Here is a 23,062-nt window from a genome sequence, read left to right on the forward strand (position 1 = left end):
AATAATTATACTAAATCAAAACAACTTAACACCTAATTAACTTAACATTACTTCAATAATATAATACATCCATAATCTTTTCTTTTCTATATAAGGTATTATCGAAAATGAGCAAGTATTCTATATATACATTTTCAATAATAGCTTAGCTTCGTTTGATGATGGTACCGCAAGCCAACTATTATATATACCCACATTATATGATTTTAATAAACGGGGCCGGAACGACGCATTCCGCGCACAGTCCATCAATCGGTGATAAACATCATCCATTCAGTTACATTGTACGTATTTATTGGTGTTGGTTTTGCCCATCATAAAATTAAATTTGTTTGACGGAATATGACCGGAACGAAGTCTCATAAATGTCACAATATTTTTTCTGCTACTTTTAATTTTTTGAAACCATGGGCAATGAGTAAGTTCACATACAATTGTCTTGTACCATATACGTTTTTGTCGCGATCGTTCATCAAAATATTCCTGCCAGTTTTGTTCACATGTTTTCTTGAATTTATTTAAAATTTCACTATGTAAAGGTATACACTGATAAAGAATTCTGTCATGAATAGCTTGTTTTGCTGCTTTGTCAGTTTCCCCGTTGCCCATGATTCCAATATGTGAAGGTTTCTACTGGATAATTATTGTTTTATTTGCACTTTGTCAATTGCATATGGACTCTAAAATATCATAGGCTACCGGGTATCCTCGAAAGGTCGAGGTTAACCGAGCCAAATGAAAAAGGGCGCTCTTTGAATCAGACAGTATAACAACCTGACTTCCGGCACAAGATGACGCATATGATAATGATTCCGAAATTGCAATCAGCTCACTATGCATTATAGATATGCCTTAATTTTAAATTTAATTCTTATATCTGCCTGAGGGTCAAAGATTGCTGTACCTGAACCGAATGTATCCTTAGATCCGTCGGTAAAAATTTTGTAAAACGACTTATATTTGTTATCTAGAAGTGTCAGACAGCTAATTAACATGTCTGATTTCTTACACAGTGTTTTTGACATCGCTATTCCTTCTACTACTGAAAATATATTATTAGATAAGTCTATACCACTGACCCATGTATGGAGAGAATGACATAGTAATTTTTTTTATGATATAACAGAATAATGGCATAAATTTTGTGTAGACTGTAACGAGCAGAGGAAGTTTTTTATTTCTCCAGTAATAATTACTACACGTATCGTTTAGATCTTTTAAAACATTTACAGTTACGTTATTTTCGACAGACCTAGACTTTAGCACAAACTTACCGGCAAGATATTTCCTTCGGATATTTAGAGGTTGTATATACAATTCACTCTCCATGACATGTATTGGTGTGGTTCTGATAAAGCCGCCAATAACTCGCATTGACTGATTTTGTACTTTGTCCAATTTACTTAGGTGACTCTTTAGCCCGATATAGATAGATTCTTTTAAACCATTAACTCCAAACCGATTCTTATCTCGGAAAGTCTTTCTTCTAAAATGAAGAGGTTGTTTTATCTCAGTCGTGATTTTGCCAAATCTTATGAGTACGCCTATTGCTGGACGTCCAATGGCAAAATATTTCTTCGTAAGAAAGAAGGTGACCAGCTAATTCACATAAAAAAAGAATTGGACCTAGATTCCTTAAAATTGAAGAAATGACTAGGTGTCACAAACTTCGCTATTTGCTGTAGATGCATGTTACTTGTTCTTCGTAAGCTTTTTATATTAATGAATGATTTTTTCATATTTAATCTTAGCTCCTATTCCTACATTTCTATGTTGTTAATTTTTTATAATCATTTAGATCAATATTATAATCCTTATATTTATACATATATATCCATCACAAAACATAGCATAGGTTTCCATAGCACAAGCTTTGTACAAGCTTAATTTGGGATCAGATGGCTGTGTTTGAAAAATGTCCCCGGATATTATTATTAAAAAAAAAAAACATCCTTACCTTATTTTCCTTTTTTCAGTCTTATCAAATCTTTCATTTGCTGATAATATTCCAAAATATTTAGTGAGTAAAGCTAAGATAAAAAAAGAAAAACAAAAAAAGAATCGAATCTCTGTCCCTAGAACTACTGTAAATCGTACCATTGTTAAATTCAATAATATTTCTTTATGAATGATATAAACTTAATTAACGAAAATATTGAAGCTATAACAGCTTCAGAATTCATAATATCTTGTCCTGAGCAGTGTGGCAATTTTTGAAATGCAAAACGGGGCTAAAGGTTTTTCATGTTAACATAAGAAGCTTAAACTGCAATTTCGATAGACTCTTGGTTTTGTTAATTAGATTGAACAACCAGGTTGACGCAGGCTTTTTCTATCTGAATGTTGGTTAAGAAATGTCTCAGTCTTACCTACGTTACCGGGTTTCAGTTCTTTTAAGTCACAGTACACTAACCAAAATGATGGCGTCGTTGCATACTTCAGAAGCGGTTTAGATTGTCGTGTTGAGGAGTTTCTTTTTGCGGAAGCTAACTGTCTAGTTTCGTTCTGATATTGCTCTAGTAGCCATTTACCGCTCCTCTTCTTACTACAACATTTCTTCATTTATTAACAGTCTTCATAAAGTCTTACTTAGTTCATCGAGCTTTAAAACGTTAGCAATCATTGGAGATATAAACATTAATATTAACCCAGCTACTAAGGATCCTCGTATGGATGATTACCTTAACATCTCTGCCATCCATGGAATGCTGCCTGCATATGTCACCCAACTAGAAATGAGAAATGTCTTGTTCATGTCATCCTAAGAAGTAACAAAAACACCACCACTGTTATGTTTGACGCTGCTTTTACAGATCATGTTCTGGTTATTTTTTACTGTGACTTTAAACTGAAACCTACTAAATCTGCTGGTAGTTATATTCGTGTCAATGAGGTCGCTATCGTTGCTGACCTTGCGATCTGTGATTTTTCGGCCATCTCTAATTCAACTGATCCGGAGAAATCTAAAAAATAGCTGTGCGGTGGGTTGGGACGGAATTACAACATCTATTGTGAAAACTTCTGAACCTATTTTTACCCCTTTGCTTACACATATTTTTAATCTTTGTCTGACTAAAGGAGTTTTCCTCAGGGTCTTTAAACAGGCCATCGTCCACCCTATTCATAAGAATGGAGCGAAGGACAATGTCAATAACTACAGACCCATTTCGGTCCTGACCACTTTTTCGAAAGTACTGGAAAAGATCCTTAATCGTAGGTTTATCTCTTATTTAAACAATTTCGGCATATTGGTTAATAATCAATACGGGTTCAGAACTAGCAGATCCACGGAAGATGCCGTAATGAGTATGATTAACGACACGGTCCAAAACATTTATAATAATAAGAACACCATTGGCATATAATAAGAACACCATTGGCATTTTTCTGAACTTGTCGAAAGCATTCGACGCCGTTTCTATACCTTTATTACTACAGAAATTGGATAGAATTGGTGTCAGAGGATTGGCCTTAAGTATCTTCGAAAGTTATCTTAGCGAACGGACTCAATATGTCTCTATAAATAATCAAGTAAGTGATGAGGAAGATCTTTTCATTGGTGTTCCTCAAGGCAGCGTCGACTAGGGCCGACTTTATTCCTGGTCAACATTAATGATCTGTGCAAGCTTAAATTACCAAACAGCAAATTCGTAACATATGCCGACGACACCTCACTAATTGTCCATGGTAAGAATTGATCAGATGCTTGAAATAAGGCAGAATTGGCCCTTGCTATCGTATTGAACTGGCTGTCCTGTAACTTATTGACTCTTAATATAGATAAAACGCATTACATGACTTTTGGCTTCAGCTATACTTTACCGGCTACGTCATTTCCTGTAGTCGCTCATAATTGTTCTGAATACCAGGTTCCTTGCAACTGTAATAAAATCTCTCGCACTAAGACCATTAAGTATCTCGGAGTAACAATAGATGAGGGGCTAAATTGGAATGATCACATTCAATCTGTAATTTCACGTATAAGGAAAATAATGTATATTTAAAGACTGTATATTACGCACTTGTGCAATCTAATATCACTTACTGTATCACAGCGTGAGGAGGTGCTGCTAAGATCAATATACTTCGATTAGAGAGAGCACAAAGACTTTTATTAAAAATTATGATCTCTCAGCCTATCCGTTTCCCTACAATTGAACTATATAAATCTTGTAAAGTTCTCACAGTGCGTCAACTGTATATACTGCAAACAATTCTTCGTAAGCATAAAAATATTCCCTATAATAAGTTTGTATCTAACAAACGCAGAAGTGATAGGGTTTGCCAGACCATTCCATTTAAATCAGCGATGGCAAGTCACCAATACAATTATTTGAGCTCAATTTTATATAATAGAATAAATAAGAAGAACAATATTTTCTCACTTACGACTTACCAGTGTAAAATTCAAATGACCAACCGGCTCCTCAATTTGGGCTATGATGAGACTGAAGCATTACTAAAACGATCAATATAACATTGACCTAACCTATTCTTTCTTCCTACCCCATCCCTTCCTTATAGTATATGTATTTAGATGTATATATGTATATAGTATATTTTGTTATTAGTTATTGTGTTATTAAATTAAATGATATTTGATTGTTATTTTTATAATGAACAAATAATAAATAAATGTGCTGTCGAATTGGAGGGCGATAGTAGCTACGACACAGTTTTATACTAATGTATTTCCTATCGTATTTATTGTTTAAGATATGTATAATTTGTTCAAAATAAATAAATAAATAAAATAAAATAAATAAAAATTGTTTATCTGTGTTACCGACGTATAATATTTTAGGTCGCCTTACGCTCACGTCACACAATGATTACTACGTTCCATAGATGGCGCTTTACATTTCGTAGCGAAATCTGCATCGCGTTGGCTAGATTATCTGTCGGTGAATCAGGTTCGCGGGATCGCACCAATGTAGTATCGACTATCGCTTCAAAGCTTCCTGTAAAATTCGTCTTAATTGTGACGAATCTTACAGGAAGCCTTGAACGGATGAAAGATTGTAAAATAATCTAAAGGTAAACTTTACCAATCAACAGATCCACGCACTCTCAGGCCCTCTCTCTCTCTATATCTTTAATCTTTGTTTATATGCAATTTTGAGGAGGAAAACAGCCTAGGAAGCTAGGGGAAGTCTTCTAAACTGTTTTCCTTCATATGAATAACTATTGTGAACACAGTATGCGAGCGGGCTAGTTGAGCATTCATTAGAGTTGAGGCAACCTTCTTCCGTTCCTGCCCTTGAGCCATGATTCCTAAATTCTTAACTTGGAGTTGTCTTCCACATCGGTAGACAACTCCAAGTTAAGAATTTAGGAAGACGTCAACAGGAAGGGTGCCAATATTGTGTTTGGCTTCGAAGTGATAACTGTTTATAACAAGAACGAGGTTTACAAGATCATGGCCGTTACCGTTAGTTGGCTGAGCATTAACACGTAGCACGAGCGTCGAGGTTCCATTGGCTCGAGTATTGTCAAATTTGAGGGACTCATTGACGTATAATAGAGTTTTTACTTTGTGTTCATTATGTTACAACATAAATAATGTTAAATACTTACAAGCATATACATGATAATGATAATAATGGGGATGATACTGGTAATGTCACTTTATATTCCATTGGTAAATTGGTTCAGCGCTTCATATGTAATAGAAATAAAACAATAGAACAATACAGCGAAAAACTAAATAAAAAAAAGAAAACAAATTATAATAATGTATCACGATGTCAATAATAATTTAATCATTGAAAATACTTCAAATTAAAAAAAAGCAATTGAACCTTTATGCAATAGAAAAGGTGTACTTTTGTTTCTCTGTGAAATTTTTTACCTTCCATTAAGGCATCGCCGCAGTTAGGAAGAAAAGCCACCCAAATGTTAATACAGGGCCCATCAAGGGCAAGCTACGCCCCTGAGTAGGACACTATTATTTTATTCATACTTTTTGTGTTCTTGTATGGACCATATTGTATCCTATGTATACATACAATGTGTGCAAACGACAAAAAAGCCCATATAGTTAGTTTATCAACACTAATATTAGCTAGTCGATCGTTATCATATATAGCAGCCGTACTCAACCTGCGGCCCGCCGGGCTTTTGTGGTTGGCCCACTTGGATGTTACTTTATTTTGATATATTTTGAACTTGAAAGCTTTTTATTAACACCTAAATAATTGGACTTAAACAACTGCTTGTTGCGGATACTGCAGTGTTTAAAAAGTCGTGAAATGATAAAAAAATGTTAAAATATACGCGATAAAGGTTTGCGGCCCGCGACACCATGATTAACACTTGTTTGCAGCCCCTATAAAGAAAAGGTTGAGTATCGCTGATCTATAGAAACGATTCAGAACACATTCGTGTAGCATACGAAAAAAGTGTGGCGGTGGACTAAATACGTCATATAAACATCTTAAAGAAGATAAGTATTATATTAACGAGATTAGTTTACATTAGGTATAAATTTAAATTGACAAAAACATAAATTGATACTTTGAATGTATATCATATCTGTAAAACCTCATTGTCTGTGTATCATTTTGATTTAAATGCGATTTCTATTACCAATAAGATATCAAAGCGATTTTGTAGCAAAACCTCTGTAGTTAAGTGTACAAACTTTCACAAAATGCCCTAGAACATTATGAACATGTTACAAAAAATAACTAAATAACTCTTATTTATCACATGTTCTTACCACTGGGCCATCTCAGCTTTATCTAATTTATATACAAATTTATCTAATTTAAAAATATGGTAATATTAAAATGTATATGTGTTTGTTTCTAGATATGACAGTCTTGCTCCAGAGGGTAACACACCAGGACCACAGAGGTCTGTGGACGGTTGGATCTTATTTGTAAGCAATGTACATGAGGAAGCCCAGGAAGAAGATATACAGGTATAACTTAAAATTCTACCCCCAACTATATGAAGTAAAACAGCCTGTAAATGACGTACTGCTGAGATTGGCATCCTGCTCTTTTGAGGAGAAGGTTTGGAGCTTTGCACACAATATTTTCCTGCATGAGATGAATTATAAATTGTAATTAAATTTGTTAATCTTCAGTCATGCTTTTCCGAGTTTGATCATGCAACATTTTCTTTGTTCTTGCTACTATGCTATCTCAGCTCCATATAAAATAAGCCGCATATTAATACAAGTATGGATATAAAAAAAAATATATTTATTTTTTTATTTTCTTTGTAGAACCAATTCTCAGAATTTGGAGAAATCAAAAACATTCATTTGAATCTTGATCGGCGCACTGGCTTCCTTAAGGGTTATGCCTTAGTTGAATATAAAACATACAAACAGGCAGCTGTAAGTTTTACTTTAATATTAATGGTTATGTTTAGTTCCACTTAGATAGTAAATGTGCTTAGTCAATGAAATTTTTAATTTTGTATTTTTCCTATAGAGTGCACGCGAGGCTCTCCATGGAACTGATATTCTCGGACAAGCGATATCAGTAGACTGGTGCTTTGTAAAGGGGCCCACTAAAACTCACAAGAAACGACGATAGTCGACATTATATTTTAACTCTTATTATGTATCGCACTTTAAAATATATATCTGGACGTATCATATTAAATGTAAATAGTCTCAATATCTTGTTACTATTAATATATGAATGAATCAACAAAAATTAACATAAAATTTAACACTGGAGAAAAGATTTTTATGAAATAGTAAGTTGTCAAAAAAATAGGTTTATTTTTGCTGAGATTGTTTTTCCTCAATAGTTTTTATATTTTAAATAAAGTTAATAAAAGATTATGTTCTTACTGTAACTTATTTTGACTTCATTACGCAAAACATTTTATAATTTTTTTCAAACTGTTGACTTTTGTGATGCTTATGAACAAATTTTATCTTTTTTTTTATATTTTTTACTGGTCATAGTCAAGTTAAGACATTATTCTTAAATTACGTTACTTTTTCTGTGCACTCTCAGACAAAACATCGATTAAATATAAATACTGGTTTTATAAGTCATGAAACAGTGATAAAGAATATATTTAAGTAGTTTATTAAGAAAACTAGTAAGTATTTAAAGTGCGATTGAAAAAAACTTATTTTCTATTAGGAAAAGCATGTGTTAAAGTGTGTGTTTAAAGTGCGGTGCATAGTTAATTCATTATCTAAGCTGAGACTTATCGCTTATCTATTTAATATATGTCTTTCTATAATATTATTTGTTTTTATTTACCACCAATGAACTGAAAATAGTATAACATATTCAGGAATAATCTTTGCCTATTTGTGTTTATAATTTATTTTGTGCCGTGCACTGAAAGAAACAATGTTGCGTATGAAATTGTCTATACAATATCTTCCTACCCAATTTCTAAACATAATTATGATATATAATATATAAATAATTTTTTTTTCCTTTATTTTACCTGGGAGTTTAGTCATCAGATTGACTATGTCACCCCCGTACAAGCAAAACACATAATAATTATACTAAATCAAAACAACTTAACACCTAATTAACTTAACATTACTTCAATAATATAATACATCCATAATCTTTACTTTTCTATATAAGGTATTATCGAAAATGAGCAAGTATTCTATATACACATTTTCAATAATAGCTTAGCTTCGTTTGATGATGGTACCACAAGCCAACTATTACATGTACCCACATTATATGATTTTAATAAACGGGGCCGAAACGACGCATTCCGCGCATATTCCATCAATCGGTGATAAACATCATCCATGCAGTTACATTGTACGCATTTATTGGTGTTGGTTTTGCCCATCATAAAATTAAATTTGTTTGACGGAATATGACCGGAACGAAGTCTCATAAATGTCACAATATTTTTTCTCCTACTTTTAATTTTTTGAAACCATGGGCAATGAGTAAGTTCACATACAATTGTCTTGTACCATATACCTTTATGTCGCGATCGTTCATCAAAATATTCCTGCCAGTTTTATTTACATGTTTTCTTGAATTTATTTAAAATTTCACTATGTAAAGGTATCCACTGATAAGGAATTCCGTCATGAATAGCTTGTTTTGCTGCTTTGTCAGTTTCCTCGTTGCCCATGATTCCAATATGTGAAAGTATCCACTGTATAATTATTGTTTTATTTGCACTTTGTCTATTGCATATGGACTCTAAAATATCATAGGCTACCGGGTATCCTCGAAAGGTCGAGGTTAACCGAGCCAAATGAAAAAGGGCGCTTTTTGAATCAGACAGTATAACAACCTGACTTCCGGCACAAGATGACGCATTTGACAATGATTCCGAAATTGCAATCAGCTCACTATGCATTATAGATATATCTGACTCAATTTTAAATTTAATTCTTATATCTGCCTGAGGGTCAAAGATTGCTGCACCTGAACCAATTGTACCATTAGATCCGTCGGTAAAAATTTTGTAAAACGACTTATATTTTTTATCTAGAAGTGTCCGACAGCTAATTAACATGTCTGATTTCTTGCACAGTGTTTTTGACATCGCTATTCCTTCTACTACTAAAAATATATTATTAGATAAGTCTATACCACTGACCCATGTATGGAGATAATGACATAGTAATTTTTTTTATGATATAACAGAATAATGGCATAAATTTTGTGTAGACTGTAACGAGCAGAGGAAGTTTTTTATTTCTCCAGTAATAATTACTACACGTATCGTTTAGATCTTTTAAAACATTTACAGTTACGTTATTTTCGACAGACCTAGACTTTAGCACAAACTTACCGGCAAGATATTTCCTTCGGATATTTAGAGGTTGTATATACAATTCACTCTCCATGACATGTATTGGTGTGGTTCTGATAAAGCCGCCAATAACTCGCATTGACTGATTTTGTACTTTGTCCAATTTACTTAGGTGACTCTTTAGCCCGATATCGTATAAGAAACTACCATAATCAAGTCTGCTACGGATAATTGAAATTTAAAGTCGACGTAGGTGTATTGGATGAATCCCCCATTGAAGTCTCTTAAGTCCAAGAGTTTTGTCTCTAATTTCATTAATGTGCCTACCCCATTTTAAGCTTCTATCTAACCACATTCCCAAATATTTAACACTATCGACTTCTTGTAAACGAAAATTATTGTTTAACAATTGGATTGCCGTGTTACTTCTAGACCTGCATTTACTAAAGATGCAAACTTTGGGTTTTTGTTGAGATATACTTAATCCAATTTCTTTTATGAGATTACAAAATACATCTAACGCATTTTGAATATCGTTTGCCGCCACATTGACTATTTTATTTGAACTATATATAACAAAATCGTCTGCATATTACGAGATGAATACTTGTGAAATCTCTCGACAAATTCTTCTGGTAGCACGTTAGTTAGTACGTTAAACAATAATGGAGATAAATATTTACAATAATTTGCTTGTACGGGGGGGTAACATAGTCAATCTGATGACTAAACTCCCAGGTAAAATAAAGGAAAAAAAATTTATTTATATATTATATATCATAATTATGTTTAGAAATTGGGTAGGAAGATATTGTATAGACAATTTCATACGCAACATTGTTTCTTTCAGTGCACGGCACAAAATAAATTATAAACACAAATAGGCAAAGATTATTCCTGAATATGTTATACTATTTTCAGTTCATTGGTGGTAAATAAAAACAAATAATATTATAGAAAGACATATATTAAATAGATAAGCGATAAGTCTCAGCTTAGATAATGAATTAACTATGCACCGCACTTTAAACACACACTTTAACACATGCTTTTCCTAATAGAAAATAAGTTTTTTTCAATCGCACTTTAAATACTTACTAGTTTTCTTAATAAACTACTTAAATATATTCTTTATCACTGTTTCATGACTTATAAAACCAGTATTTATATTTAATCGATGTTTTGTCTGAGAGTGCACAGAAAAAGTAACGTAATTTAAGAATAATGTCTTAACTTGACTATGACCAGTAAAAAATATAAAAAAAAAAGATAAAATTTGTTCATAAGCATCACAAAAGTCAACAGTTTGAAAAAAATTATAAAATGTTTTGCGTAATGAAGTCAAAATAAGTTACAGTAAGAACATAATCTTTAATTAACTTTATTTAAAATATAAAAACTATTAAGGAAAAACAATCTTAACAAAAAAAATCTAGTTTTTTGACAACTTACTATTTCATAAACATCTTTTCTCCAGTGTTAAATTTTATGTTAATTTATGTTGATTCATTCATATATTAATAGTAACAAGATATTGAGACTATTTACATTTAATATGATACGTCCAGATATATATTTTAAAGTGCGATACATAATAAGAGTTAAAATATAATATCGACTATCGTCGTTTCTTGTGAGTTTTAGTGGGCCCCTTTACAAAGCACCAGTCTACTGATATCGCTTGGCCGAGAATATTAGCTCCATCGAGAGCCTCGCGTGCACTCTATAGGAAAAATACAAAATTAAAAATTTCATTGACTAAGCACATTTACTATCTAAGTGGAAACTAAACATAACCATTAATATTAAAGTAAAACTTACAGCTGCCTGTTTGTATGTTTCATATTCAACTAAGGCATAACCCTTAAGGAAGCCAGTGCGCCGATCAAGATTCAAATGAATGTTTTTGATTTCTCCAAATTCTGAGAATTGGTTCTACAAAGAAAATAAAAAAATAAATAATCTTTTTTTTTATATTCATACTTTTATTAATATGCGGCTTATTTTACCTGGTGTGTTACCATCACCCTCTGGAGCAAGACTGTCATATCTAGAAACAAACACATATACATTTTAATATTACCATATTTTTAAATTAGATAAATTTGTATATAAATTAGATAAAGCTGAGATGGCCCAGTGGTAAGAACATGTGATAAATAAGAGTTATTTAGTTATTTTTTTGTAATATGTTCATAATGTTCTGGGGCATTTTGTGAAAGTTTGTACACTTAACTACAGAGGTTTTGCTACAAAATTGCTTTGATATCTTATTGGTAATAGAAATCGCATTTAAATCAAAATGATACATAGACAATGAGGTTTTACAGATATGATATACATTCAAAGTATCAATTTATGTTTTTGTCAATTTAAATTTATATCTAATGTAAACTAATCTCGTTAATATAATACTTATCTTCTTTAAGATGTTTATATGACGTATTTAGTCCACCGCCACACTATTTTCGTATGCTACACGAATGTGTTCTGAATCGTTTCTATAGATCAGCGATACTCAACCTTTTCTTTATAGGGGCTGCAAACAAGTGTTAATCATGGTGTCGCGGGCCGCAAACCTTTATCGCGTATATTTTAACATTTTTTTTATCATTTCATGACTTTTTAAACACTGCAGTGTCCGCAACAAGCAGTTGTTTAAGTCAAATTATTTAGATGTTAATATAAACCTTTCAAGTTCAAAATAGATCAAAATAAAGTAACATCCAAGTGGGCCAACCACAAAAGCCCGGCGGGCCGCAGGTTGAGTACGGCTGCTATATATGATAACGATCGACTAGCTAATATTAGTGTTGATAAACTAACTATATGGGCTTTTTTGTCGTTTGCACACATTGTATGTATACATAGGATACAATATGGTCCATACAAGAACACAAAAAGTATGAATAAAAGAATAGTGTCCTACTCAGGGGCGTAGCTTGCCCTTGATGGGCCTTGTATCAACATTTGTATAATAAATCCGTATATCTTTGCCAATTGTATTTTTCGACCTTGAGCGATCGCCGCTCATGCCATCTTGGAAAAATTAATTAATTAATTAGATATTTATTGATAACATAGAAACTACATTATTTTTTATTTAATTCGCTAAAATGTTGAACACTATGACATTTATTGTTAGATTTATGTAATTAAATTCGTAAGAAAATTTTACTTTTTTTACAAATAAAATCTACAAATAATATTATTAAGTTTAAACTGCATGCTGTATTTGCAATTTTGCATCAAGTAGGACTTTTCGTTTCATTTCCTTTCCATCTGGTTCTTAGAATTACTCCCGTCGGTAGTGGTTAGAATACGCGACACTTATCTGATGATTGTGGGTTCATACCAGGGCAAGCACCGATTAAATTAAGAGTGCGGGTGCTGCCACCACAGCGTACGCAGTAAAAGTTTAGTGCTCCTCGAATAAAAAAAATATTTCCAGCAAATTAGTGACTTAGTATAAAAAATTGGCTGTTATATATGTTGAGTGAGGTGTAACACGTAATCATTAAAAAAAGTTTTAAAAATTGTGAATTAACATTATAAATAACATCCATATATTTTTGTGGTTCGGAGATCAGTGTAGATAATTATTTGTCTACCGTCATAAATCACAATATAAATATCACAGTTACTGTACTCTGTAAACATCATAAATAACAGAACAGTAAACAGTATTGCATATTTTCGCCGTCGTCTATTAGCTAACGTTTGATGCATTGGTAACGGCTCTGGTACTGTATCCGAGAAGTTGATGGTTCAAACCCCGATATACAACACATTTATATTCACAATAATTTAAAAAAAAAATATTTCAAAAGATGGTTAATGCATGTGAGATATGTAAGGTCAACATAGGAGTTGGGCAAAAACGTATTAAGTGCAATAGTTGTAAATATTTGTTTCATTCCGATTGCGTTCATTTTAACAGTGATTCGAATAATGCTAGATCTACATGGAAGTGTTCAACTTGCAAAACAAGTTCTAAAAGAGTGCAAAGTGTGAGTAATAAGGATATCAACACTTCATCGCATAGTAATAAGTAGCCTATTCCACAAGCTACGTCAAGTAGTCAAGAAGATATGACAAACAAAAATTTTAATAATTTAATATTAACAGAAATAATAAACTTTCGCGCAGAAATAAATGCGAGACTCAATGAACAAGATAATGAATTCAATAAGCTACAATCTTGTGTCATGGAGATGAAAAATGATTTATTTGAATTACAAACAAGCCTTAGAAGTCGAACATCAGGTTCAAAGAACATGAACATGGGATAAATAAGAGTTATTTAGTTCTTTTTTTGTAACATGTTCATAATGTTCTAGGGCATTTTGTGAAAGTTTGTACACTTAACTACAGAGGTTTTGCTACAAAATCGCTTTGATATCTTATTGGTAACAGAAATCGCATTTAAATCAAAATGATACACAGACAATGAGGTTTTACAGATATGATATATATTCAAAGTATCAATTTATGTTTTTGTCAATTTAAATTTATATCTAATGTAAACTAATCTCGTTAATATAATACTTATCTTCTTTAAGATGTTTATATGACGTATTTATTCCACCGGCACACTTTTTTCGTATGCTACACGAATGTGTTCTGAATCGAAGGTAGTTATCGCGTATATATATAATTTTTTTTATGAACCACGATCAGGTTCGCAATCTTGAGGAGGAGGAGTAGGCGCATATATACGTTCAAATTTGAGAGTAAAAGTATTGCCAGTAGATTCTTCGGCACTTGAGCAACAGTGGTTTGAAATTAAGATTAAAAGATGCATAACTGCTGTAGGAGTCATCTACCGACCTCCTAAATTTAGTTTTAGCACATTTTTATCTACGCTAGATGACAATCTATCATTTTTAACATCAAAATATGAATACGTATTTGTAACTGGTGACATAAACATTGATTTAAATTCGCATGGTATTTCTCAAAATGAATTTTTAACGTTAATAGCGGAATATAAATTGAATCAAATAGTTAACAAATCTACTCGAGTCACGAATACATCTAGCTCTCTAATAGATGTTATCTGCTGTAATGATAGCTTAAATATAAGTGAAATTAATGGTCAATATAACGATGATTTGAGTGATCATGCTTTTATTACGGCAATTATACCTCTGGAAGTAAATAAACCAATTCCAAGAGTTATTCAGTACAGACCATTTAATAATTTTGATTTTGATACATACCAGTTCGCTTCATCTATTACACCTTGGGATATGATATTACAGTATGACCATGTCGATGCTATGGTAGTGTTTTAATTTTTTAATTCTTGGCTTTTTCAATCATTTTGTTCCTTTGAAAACTAAGCGTTTCAAATACCCCCCTTCCCCATGGATTACAGATACCATTAAAGCAATGATGATAGACAGAGAGGATTAATTTTTTTTTTATAGATTAGGTAGGCGGACGAGCATATGGGCCACCTGATGCTAAGTGGTCACCAAACATTGGCATTGTAAGAAATGTTAACCATCGCTTACATCACCAATGCGCCACCAACCTTGGGAACTAAGATGTTATGTCCCTTGTGCCTGTAATTACACTGGCTCACTCACCCTTCAAACCGGAATACAACAATACCAAGTACTGCTGTTTTGCGGTAGAATATCTGATGAGTGGGTGGTACCTACCCAGACGAGCTTGCACAAAGCTCTACCACCAGTAACTTGTTGGATGCTTGTAATATTGCTAAAAAACGAACTCTGATCGTGAAATAAATTGATACAAACAATTGAGAAACGCTGTATTTGAGGTAACTCAAAAAGAAAAATCTTTTTATTTCACAAATAAAATTAATAAATTCATTAATAATCCGAAAAAAATGCACGGTGAACTTAAAAAGTTTTTAGGCACTCACAATAACATAATTCCAGGTTATCTATGTGATCCAAATATAATAAATAAAGCATTCCTTGACTCGGTACTAGCGTTTCACATAATAGTAACATTATAAATAAATATAACAAACCGATTTATTCTGGATGTGATTTTACAGAACTTTCCGCCGAGAACATCTTAAAAATAATTAATTCTATAGTCTCTAATGCCGTAGGTACTGATGACATTTCTATCAAAATGGTAAAACTTACCCTCCCATACTCGTTAGTTGCTATTACACATATAATAAATACTTCATTACGCACGGGATACTTCCCAACATCTTGGAAAACTACAATTATTAAAGCTCTTCCGAAAAAGAAAAATGTAGACTCAGTGAAAGACTTACGACCAATTAGAATATTGCCTGTTTTATCAAAGGTTTTATAAAAGGTGGTAAATCAACAAATTGCTTCCTATTTTGAAAAACATTGCATTATTCCGAAATGCCAATCCGGTTTTAGAAAGTCACACAGTTCCACAACAGCGTTATTACACATTGTTGATGAAATTCTTTCTGCATCTAATAATAATATGGCTTTAATTTTAATACTATTAGACTACAGCAGAGCATTTGAATGTCTCAATATAGATTTACTTCTTGATAAATTGAAATTTTATGGTTTTTCTGATCTCATTTGTTAGTGGTTTTCTAGTTATTTCAAAGATAGATTACAAATAGTAGAAGTTTCTGGCATGAATGGCAGGCCAACAAGGTCTAGCGCTATAAAAGTTAATAGAGGTGTTATCCAAGGTTCTATACTTGGACCTATTTTATACTCAATTTATACGGCAGATCTTCACGAATGTGTCAAAACTAGTTTAGTTCACATGTACGCAGATGATACACAGTTATTATTGAACAGCAATCTATATAATATATAAATAATGATAAAACTATCCAAAATGTTAATGATGATCTTTCTCAAATTTTTAGTTGGTCGAAGAATCATGACCTGTCATTAAATCCACAAAAATGTACTTACATAATTTTTGGTACTAGGCAACAAATGGTATCGCTTGGTTAAATGTGTCATAGGATTTTTATAGATGGTCATTCCTTTCAAATGATTTATAAGTTTAGACCATTTTTGAGTGAATCAGCGCGATCAAAACTTGTAGAATCCTTGGTTCTATCTTAGTTGGACTACTGTGATGTCCTTTATGGCCCCTGCCTTTATAAAAAGACTGAAAGGAAAATACAGAGGATACAAAATTCTTGTCTAAAATTTTGTTACAATATACCTCGATATTCGCATATTACACCTTATTTAAATTCCAAGAATATATTAAATATGAAAAATCGCCGTACACTTAAAGTAAATAATATCACTTTCACCTTAAAATATCACAAAATTCCCAATTATTTGGCGGATAAACTTAAATGGTCTGAAACAAATGAATCCAATTGTAGATTGAGCCGAGTTCCACGACTAGTACTGCCTAGACCACATTTGCAAGCATTTAGAGATAGCTTTCGTTTCGCTGCTTCTAAGTGTTGGAACGATATCCCACTTCCGATTAAGAACAGTACATCTCAAAATAAGTTTAAGGCACAATGCAAGCAATGGCTTCTATCTATGAAAAAGACGCAATGTGTCTGGACAAATGTGTGTAACTACACTTCAATATTTAATTGTTACTTTGATTGTAATTTATTAAAACATATATCTCTATTTGTTTAAACATTTTAAATATTTTATTACTATTTTATTTTCATTTTTTATTCAATATGAAATATTTTCCTTTTTCTAGAATTAAAAAAAAAGACTTCACTGTTATAGTAATGATTGCATATCATCTTTTATTTTAGCCTATTGTGCGTGTTATAAATTGTATTAACTTTTATTATTTAAGTAATTTTATCTCCTTTTACCTTTTACTGCACTGAATGTAGCGTTTGTGTTAGCAGCATATGTACAAGGCGTAGACTGAAAAGCAGCCTAGCTGAGACTGCGACCTTTTCACCAAATTATGATATTGTTAACTCTTTTTTTATGGTTATGTACCTTAATTTTTTTGTCTTTGTTTCTTTTTTGTGAATAAAGTTATTTATTATTATTATTATAAATTTCATGCGCTATTTGTGTTTATAATTTATTTTGTGCCGTGCACTGAAAGGAACAATGTTGCGTATGAAATTGTGTATAAAATATCTTCCTACCCGATTTCTAAACATAATTATGATATAAAATATATAAATAATTATAATAATACAGCATTTTTATTTTAAACACTAATGTGAATATAATTCTTATGTCTGTCCCTTTAAGCCTAAAACACCAAAATACCAAATATTTATGTTTGGCCTTAGAATATAATATGAGTGGTGGTACAAGTAACTTTATATTTTCTCACTACATATTCAGGTTTTACCAATCGTCAACAGAATCACGCACTCCCAAGCCCTCTCTATCTTTAATCTTTGCTTATATCCATTTTTGAGGAGGAAAATAGCTTAGGAGGCTAGGGAAAGTCTTCCAAGTGGTTTTCCTTCATATGAATGACTATTGTGTACACAGTATGCGAGCGGGCTAGATTGAGCATTCATTAGAGTTGAGGCAACCTTCTCCCGTTCCTGCCCTTGAGCCATGATCTTGTAAACCTCGTTCTTGTTATAAACAGTTATCTCTTCGAAGCCAATCACAATATTGACACTCTCCCTGTTGACGTCTCCCTAAATTCTTAACTTGGAGTTGTCTTCCGATGTGGAAAGTAAGTCAACCAATTCGCTTCTCGGCCTTTTGACTAAGATCAAAGTGTGTGTAGTACTTTGTGTCTGTAGTAGTCCCTGTTCTGTCAGCTAGATATCTGAAAATTAAGTTATGGACTTGTGTTTTCTTTGCCGCAGGACGAGGCCATATATTAAACAGCATCAGTTCTTCCTAAGATCAAATTGATAGTATTGTATTTACTAGTCAATTACCAAAACAATATCATAGCAATAATTGTGTTCGCTTTTTTTTACTACACTTTGGTCTGGCCATATAGAGGAGGAACCACAACGTGAAGGACGTCAACGTGAACTTTTTGGGGAGGAAGGTTTTAGCATCCTCTTGTCAATGCGAGTGGACGAGCAGTTGCTCTGTCCGGTCTGTGTTAGGTGTGGTCGGCACACAGAGTACATGCGTCATCAAAAATCAGAACATCCAGACGATGGCTTGGTCTTTCAATGCTGGGGATGCGGATTAACTGCTCCAACTGATAAACGATATCCACTTAATGTAGTGTTATCTATTACTTACTTCAATTTGTGTAATTTTTACGTGGTATATCTTGATAAAATATTTTTGGTAGAATTACTTGAAATATATTGCATATGTTTAATATGTGTTAAGTTAATAAATGTCGATTAAGGGGTGATAGAAACAACTGTCTTCTTTTTTGAAAATAAATCAATGACGGAAAAAGATAAATCGGTGTTAGCAATACACCAGGTAAGCAACGTTTACGTTGCGGGCCGTTACCGTTAGTTGGCTGAGCATTAACACGTAGCACGAGCGCCGAGGTTCCATTGGCTCGAGTATTGTCAAATTTGAGGGACTCATTGACGTATAATGAGTTTTTACTTTGTGTTCATAATGTTACAACATAAATAATGTTATATACTTACAAGCATAAACATGATAATGATAATAATGGGGACGATACTGGTAATGTCACTTTATATTCCATTGGTAATTGGTTCAGCGCTTCATATGTAATAGAAATAAAACAATAGAACAATGTAGCGAAAAACGAAATAAAAAAAAGAAAACAAATTATAATAATGTATCACGATGTCAATAATAATTTAAACATTGAAAATGATTCAAATTAAAAAAAAAAACAATTGAACCTTTATGCAATAGAAAAGGTGTACTTTTGTTTCTCTGTGAATTTTTTTACCTACCATTAAGGCATCGCCGCAGTTAGGAAGAAAGGCCACCCAAATGTTGATACAGGGCCCACCAAGGGCAAGCTACGCCCCTGAGTAGGACACTATTATTTTATTCATACTTTTTGTGTTCTTGTATGGACCATATTGTATCCTATGTATACATACAATGTGTGCAAACGACAAAAAAGCCCATATAGTTAGTTTATCAACACTAATATTAGCTAGTCGGTCGTTATCATATATAGCAGCCGTACTCAACCTGCGGCCCGCCGGGCTTTTGTGGTTGGCCCACTTGGATGTTACTTTATTTTGATCTATTTTGAACTTGAAAGGTTTTTATTAACACCTAAATAATTTGACTTAAACAACTGCTTGTTGCGGACACTGCAGTGTTTAAAAAGTCATGAAATGATAAAAAAATGTTAAAATATACGCGATAAAGGTTTGCGGCCCGCGACACCATGATTAACACTTGTTTGCAGCCCCTATAAAGAAAAGGTTGAGTATCGCTGATCTATAGAAACGATTCGGAACACATTCGTGTAGCATACGAAAAAAGTGTGGCGGTAGACTAAATACGTCATATAAACATCTTAAAGAAGATAAGTATCATATTAACGAGATTAGTTTACATTAGATATAAATTTAAATTGACAAAAACATAAATTGATACTTTGAATGTATATCATATCTGGAAAATCTCATTGTCTGTGTATCATTTTGATTTAAATGCGATTTCTATTACCAATAAGATATCAAAGCGATTTTGTAGCAAAACCTCTGTAGTTAAGTGTACAAACTTTCACAAAATGCCCTAGAACATTATGAACATGTTACAAAAAAATAACTAAATAACTCTTATTTATCACATGTTCTTACCACTGGGCCATCTCAGCTTTATCTAATTTATATACAAATTTGTCTAATTTTAAAATATAGTAATATTAAAATGTATATGTGTTTGTTTCTAGATATGACAGTCTTGCGCCAGAGGGTGATGGTAACACACCAGGACCACAGAGGTCTGTGGAAGGTTGGATCCTATTTGTAAGCAATGTACATGAGGAAGCCCAGGAAGAAGATATACAGGTATAACTTTAAATTCTACCCCCAACTATATGAAGTAAAACAGCCTGTAAATGACGTACTGCTGAGATTGGCCTCCTGCTCTTTTGAGGAGAAGATTTGGAGCTTTGTACACAATGTTTTCCTGCATGAGATGAATTATAAATGGTAATTAAATTTGTTAATCTTCAGTCATGCTTTTCCGAGTTTGATCATGCAACATTTTCTTTGTTCTTGCTACTATGCTATCTCAGCTCCATATAAAATAAGCCGCATATTAATAAAAGTATGGATATAAAAAAAAGATTATTTATTTTTTTATTTTCTTTGTAGAACCTGTGGTAAGAACGCGTGAATCTTAACCGATGATCGTGGGTTCAAACCCGGGCAAGCACCACTGAATTTTCATGTGCTTAATTTGTGATTATAATTCATCTCGTGCTTTACGGTGAAGGAAAACATCGTGAGGAAACCTGCATGTGTCTAATTTCACTGAAGTTCTGCCACATGTGAATTCTACCAACCCGCATTGGAGCAGCGTGGTGGAATAAGCTCCAAACCTTCTCCTCAAAAAGAGGAGAGGAGACCTTTAGCCCAGCAGTGGGACATTCACAGGCTGTTACGGTTTGTAGAACCAATTTTCAGAATTTGGAGAAATCAAAAACATTCATTTGAATCTTGATCGGCGCACTGGCTTCCTTAAGGGTTATGCCTTAGTTGAATATGAAACATACAAACAGGCAGCTGTAAGTTTTACTTTAATATTAATGGTTATGTTTAGTTCCACTTAGATAGTAAATGTGCTTAGTCAATGAAATTTTTAATTTTGTATTTTTCTTATAGAGTGCACGCGAGGCTCTCGATGGAGCTGATATTCTCGGACAAGCGATATCGATAGCGATAACTCACAAGAAACGACGATTGTCGATATTATATTTTAACTCTTATTATGTATCGCACTTTAAAATATATACCTGGACGTATCATATTAAATGTAAATAGTCTCAATATCGTGTTACTATTAATATATGAATGAATCAACATAAATTAACGCAAAATTTAACACTGGAGAAAAGATGTTTATGAAATAGTAAGTTGTCAAAAAATAGGTTTTTTTGTTGAGATTGTTTTTCCTCAATAGTTTTTATATTTTAAATAAAGTTAATAAAAGATTATGTTCTTACTGTAACTTATTTTGACTTCATTACGCAAAACATTTTTTAACATTTTATGAACAAATTTTATCTTTTTTTTATATTGTTTACTGGTCATAGTCAAGTTAAGAAATTATTTTTAAATTACGTTACTTTTTCTGTGCACTCTCAGACAAAACATCGATTAAATATAAATACTGGATTTTATAAGTCATGAAACAGTGATAAAGAATATATTTAAGTAGTTTATTAAGAAAACTAGTAAGTATTTACAGTGCGATTGAAAAAAACTTATTTTCTATTAGGAAAAGCATGTGTTAAAGTGTGTTTAAAGTGCGGTGCATAGTTAATTCATTATCTAAGCTAAGACTTATCGCTTATGTATTTAATATATGTCTTTCTATGATATTATTTGTTTTTATTTACCACCAATGAACTGAAAATAGTATAACATATTCAGGAATAATCTTTGCCTATTTGTGTTTATAATTTATTTTGTGCCGTGCACTGAAAGAAACAATGTTGCGTATGAAATTGTGTATACAATATCTTCCTACCCAATTTCTAAACATAATTATGATATATAATATATAAATATTTTTTTTTCCTTTATTTTACCTGGGAGTTTAGTCATCAGATTGACTATGTCACCCCCGTACAAGCAAAACACATAATAATTATACTAAATCAAAACAACTTAACATCTAATTAACTTAACATTACTTCAATAATATAATACATCCATAATCTTTTCTTTTCTATATAAGGTATTATCGAAAATGAGCAAGTATTCTATATATACATTTTCAATAATAGCTTAGCTTCGTTTGATGATGGTACCGCAGGCCAACTATTACATATACCCACATTATATGATTTTAATAAACGGGGCCGGAACGACGCATTCCGCGCACATTCCATCAATCGGTGATAAACATCATCCATGCAGTTACATTGTACGCATTTATAAGTGTTGGTTTTACCCATCATAAAATTAAATTTGTTTGTCGGAATATGACCGGAACGAAGTCTCATAAATGTCACAATATTTTTTCTGCTACTTTTAATTTTTTGAAACCATGGGCAATGAGTAAGTTCACATATAATTGTCTTGTACCATATACCTTTATGTCGCGATCGTTCATCAAAATATTCCTGCCGGTTTTGTTTACATGTTTTCTTGAATTTATTTAAAATTTCACTATGTAAAGGTATCCACTGATAAGGAATTCCGTCATGAATAGCTTGTTTTGCCGCTTTGTCAGCTTCCTCGTTGCCCATGATTCCAATATGTGAAGGTATCCACTGGCTAATTATTGTTTTT

The 23,062-nt window shown here is 32.5% G+C and overlaps 1 protein-coding gene across 1 annotated transcript; it reads left to right on the top strand.

Annotated features, from left to right (window-relative positions):
- The first annotated feature begins 1,491 nt into the window (after window positions 1–1,491).
- LOC126779019 (RNA-binding protein 8A-like) lies at window positions 1,492–7,550 on the top strand. Its single transcript, XM_050502769.1, has 4 exons — window positions 1,492–1,499; window positions 6,814–6,925; window positions 7,235–7,348; window positions 7,446–7,550. The coding sequence occupies exons 1-4, from the start codon at window positions 1,492–1,494 to the stop codon at window positions 7,548–7,550; spliced, it is 339 nt and encodes a 112-aa protein (XP_050358726.1).
- Window positions 7,551–23,062: the final 15,512 nt, after the last annotated feature.

The sequence above is a fragment of the Nymphalis io genome, chromosome 28, assembly GCF_905147045.1.
Source record: "Nymphalis io chromosome 28, ilAglIoxx1.1, whole genome shotgun sequence".
Taxonomy (NCBI): domain Eukaryota; kingdom Metazoa; phylum Arthropoda; class Insecta; order Lepidoptera; family Nymphalidae; genus Nymphalis; species Nymphalis io.

Bases quoted from the DNA above. Each gene is read 5' to 3' on its own strand.
- LOC126779019 (XM_050502769.1), top strand. The intron at 6,926-7,234 runs GTATAACTTAAA...TTTTCTTTGTAG, and splicing joins CCCAGGAAGAAGATATACAG to AACCAATTCTCAGAATTTGG. The intron at 7,349-7,445 runs GTAAGTTTTACT...TTTTTCCTATAG, and splicing joins AAACATACAAACAGGCAGCT to AGTGCACGCGAGGCTCTCCA.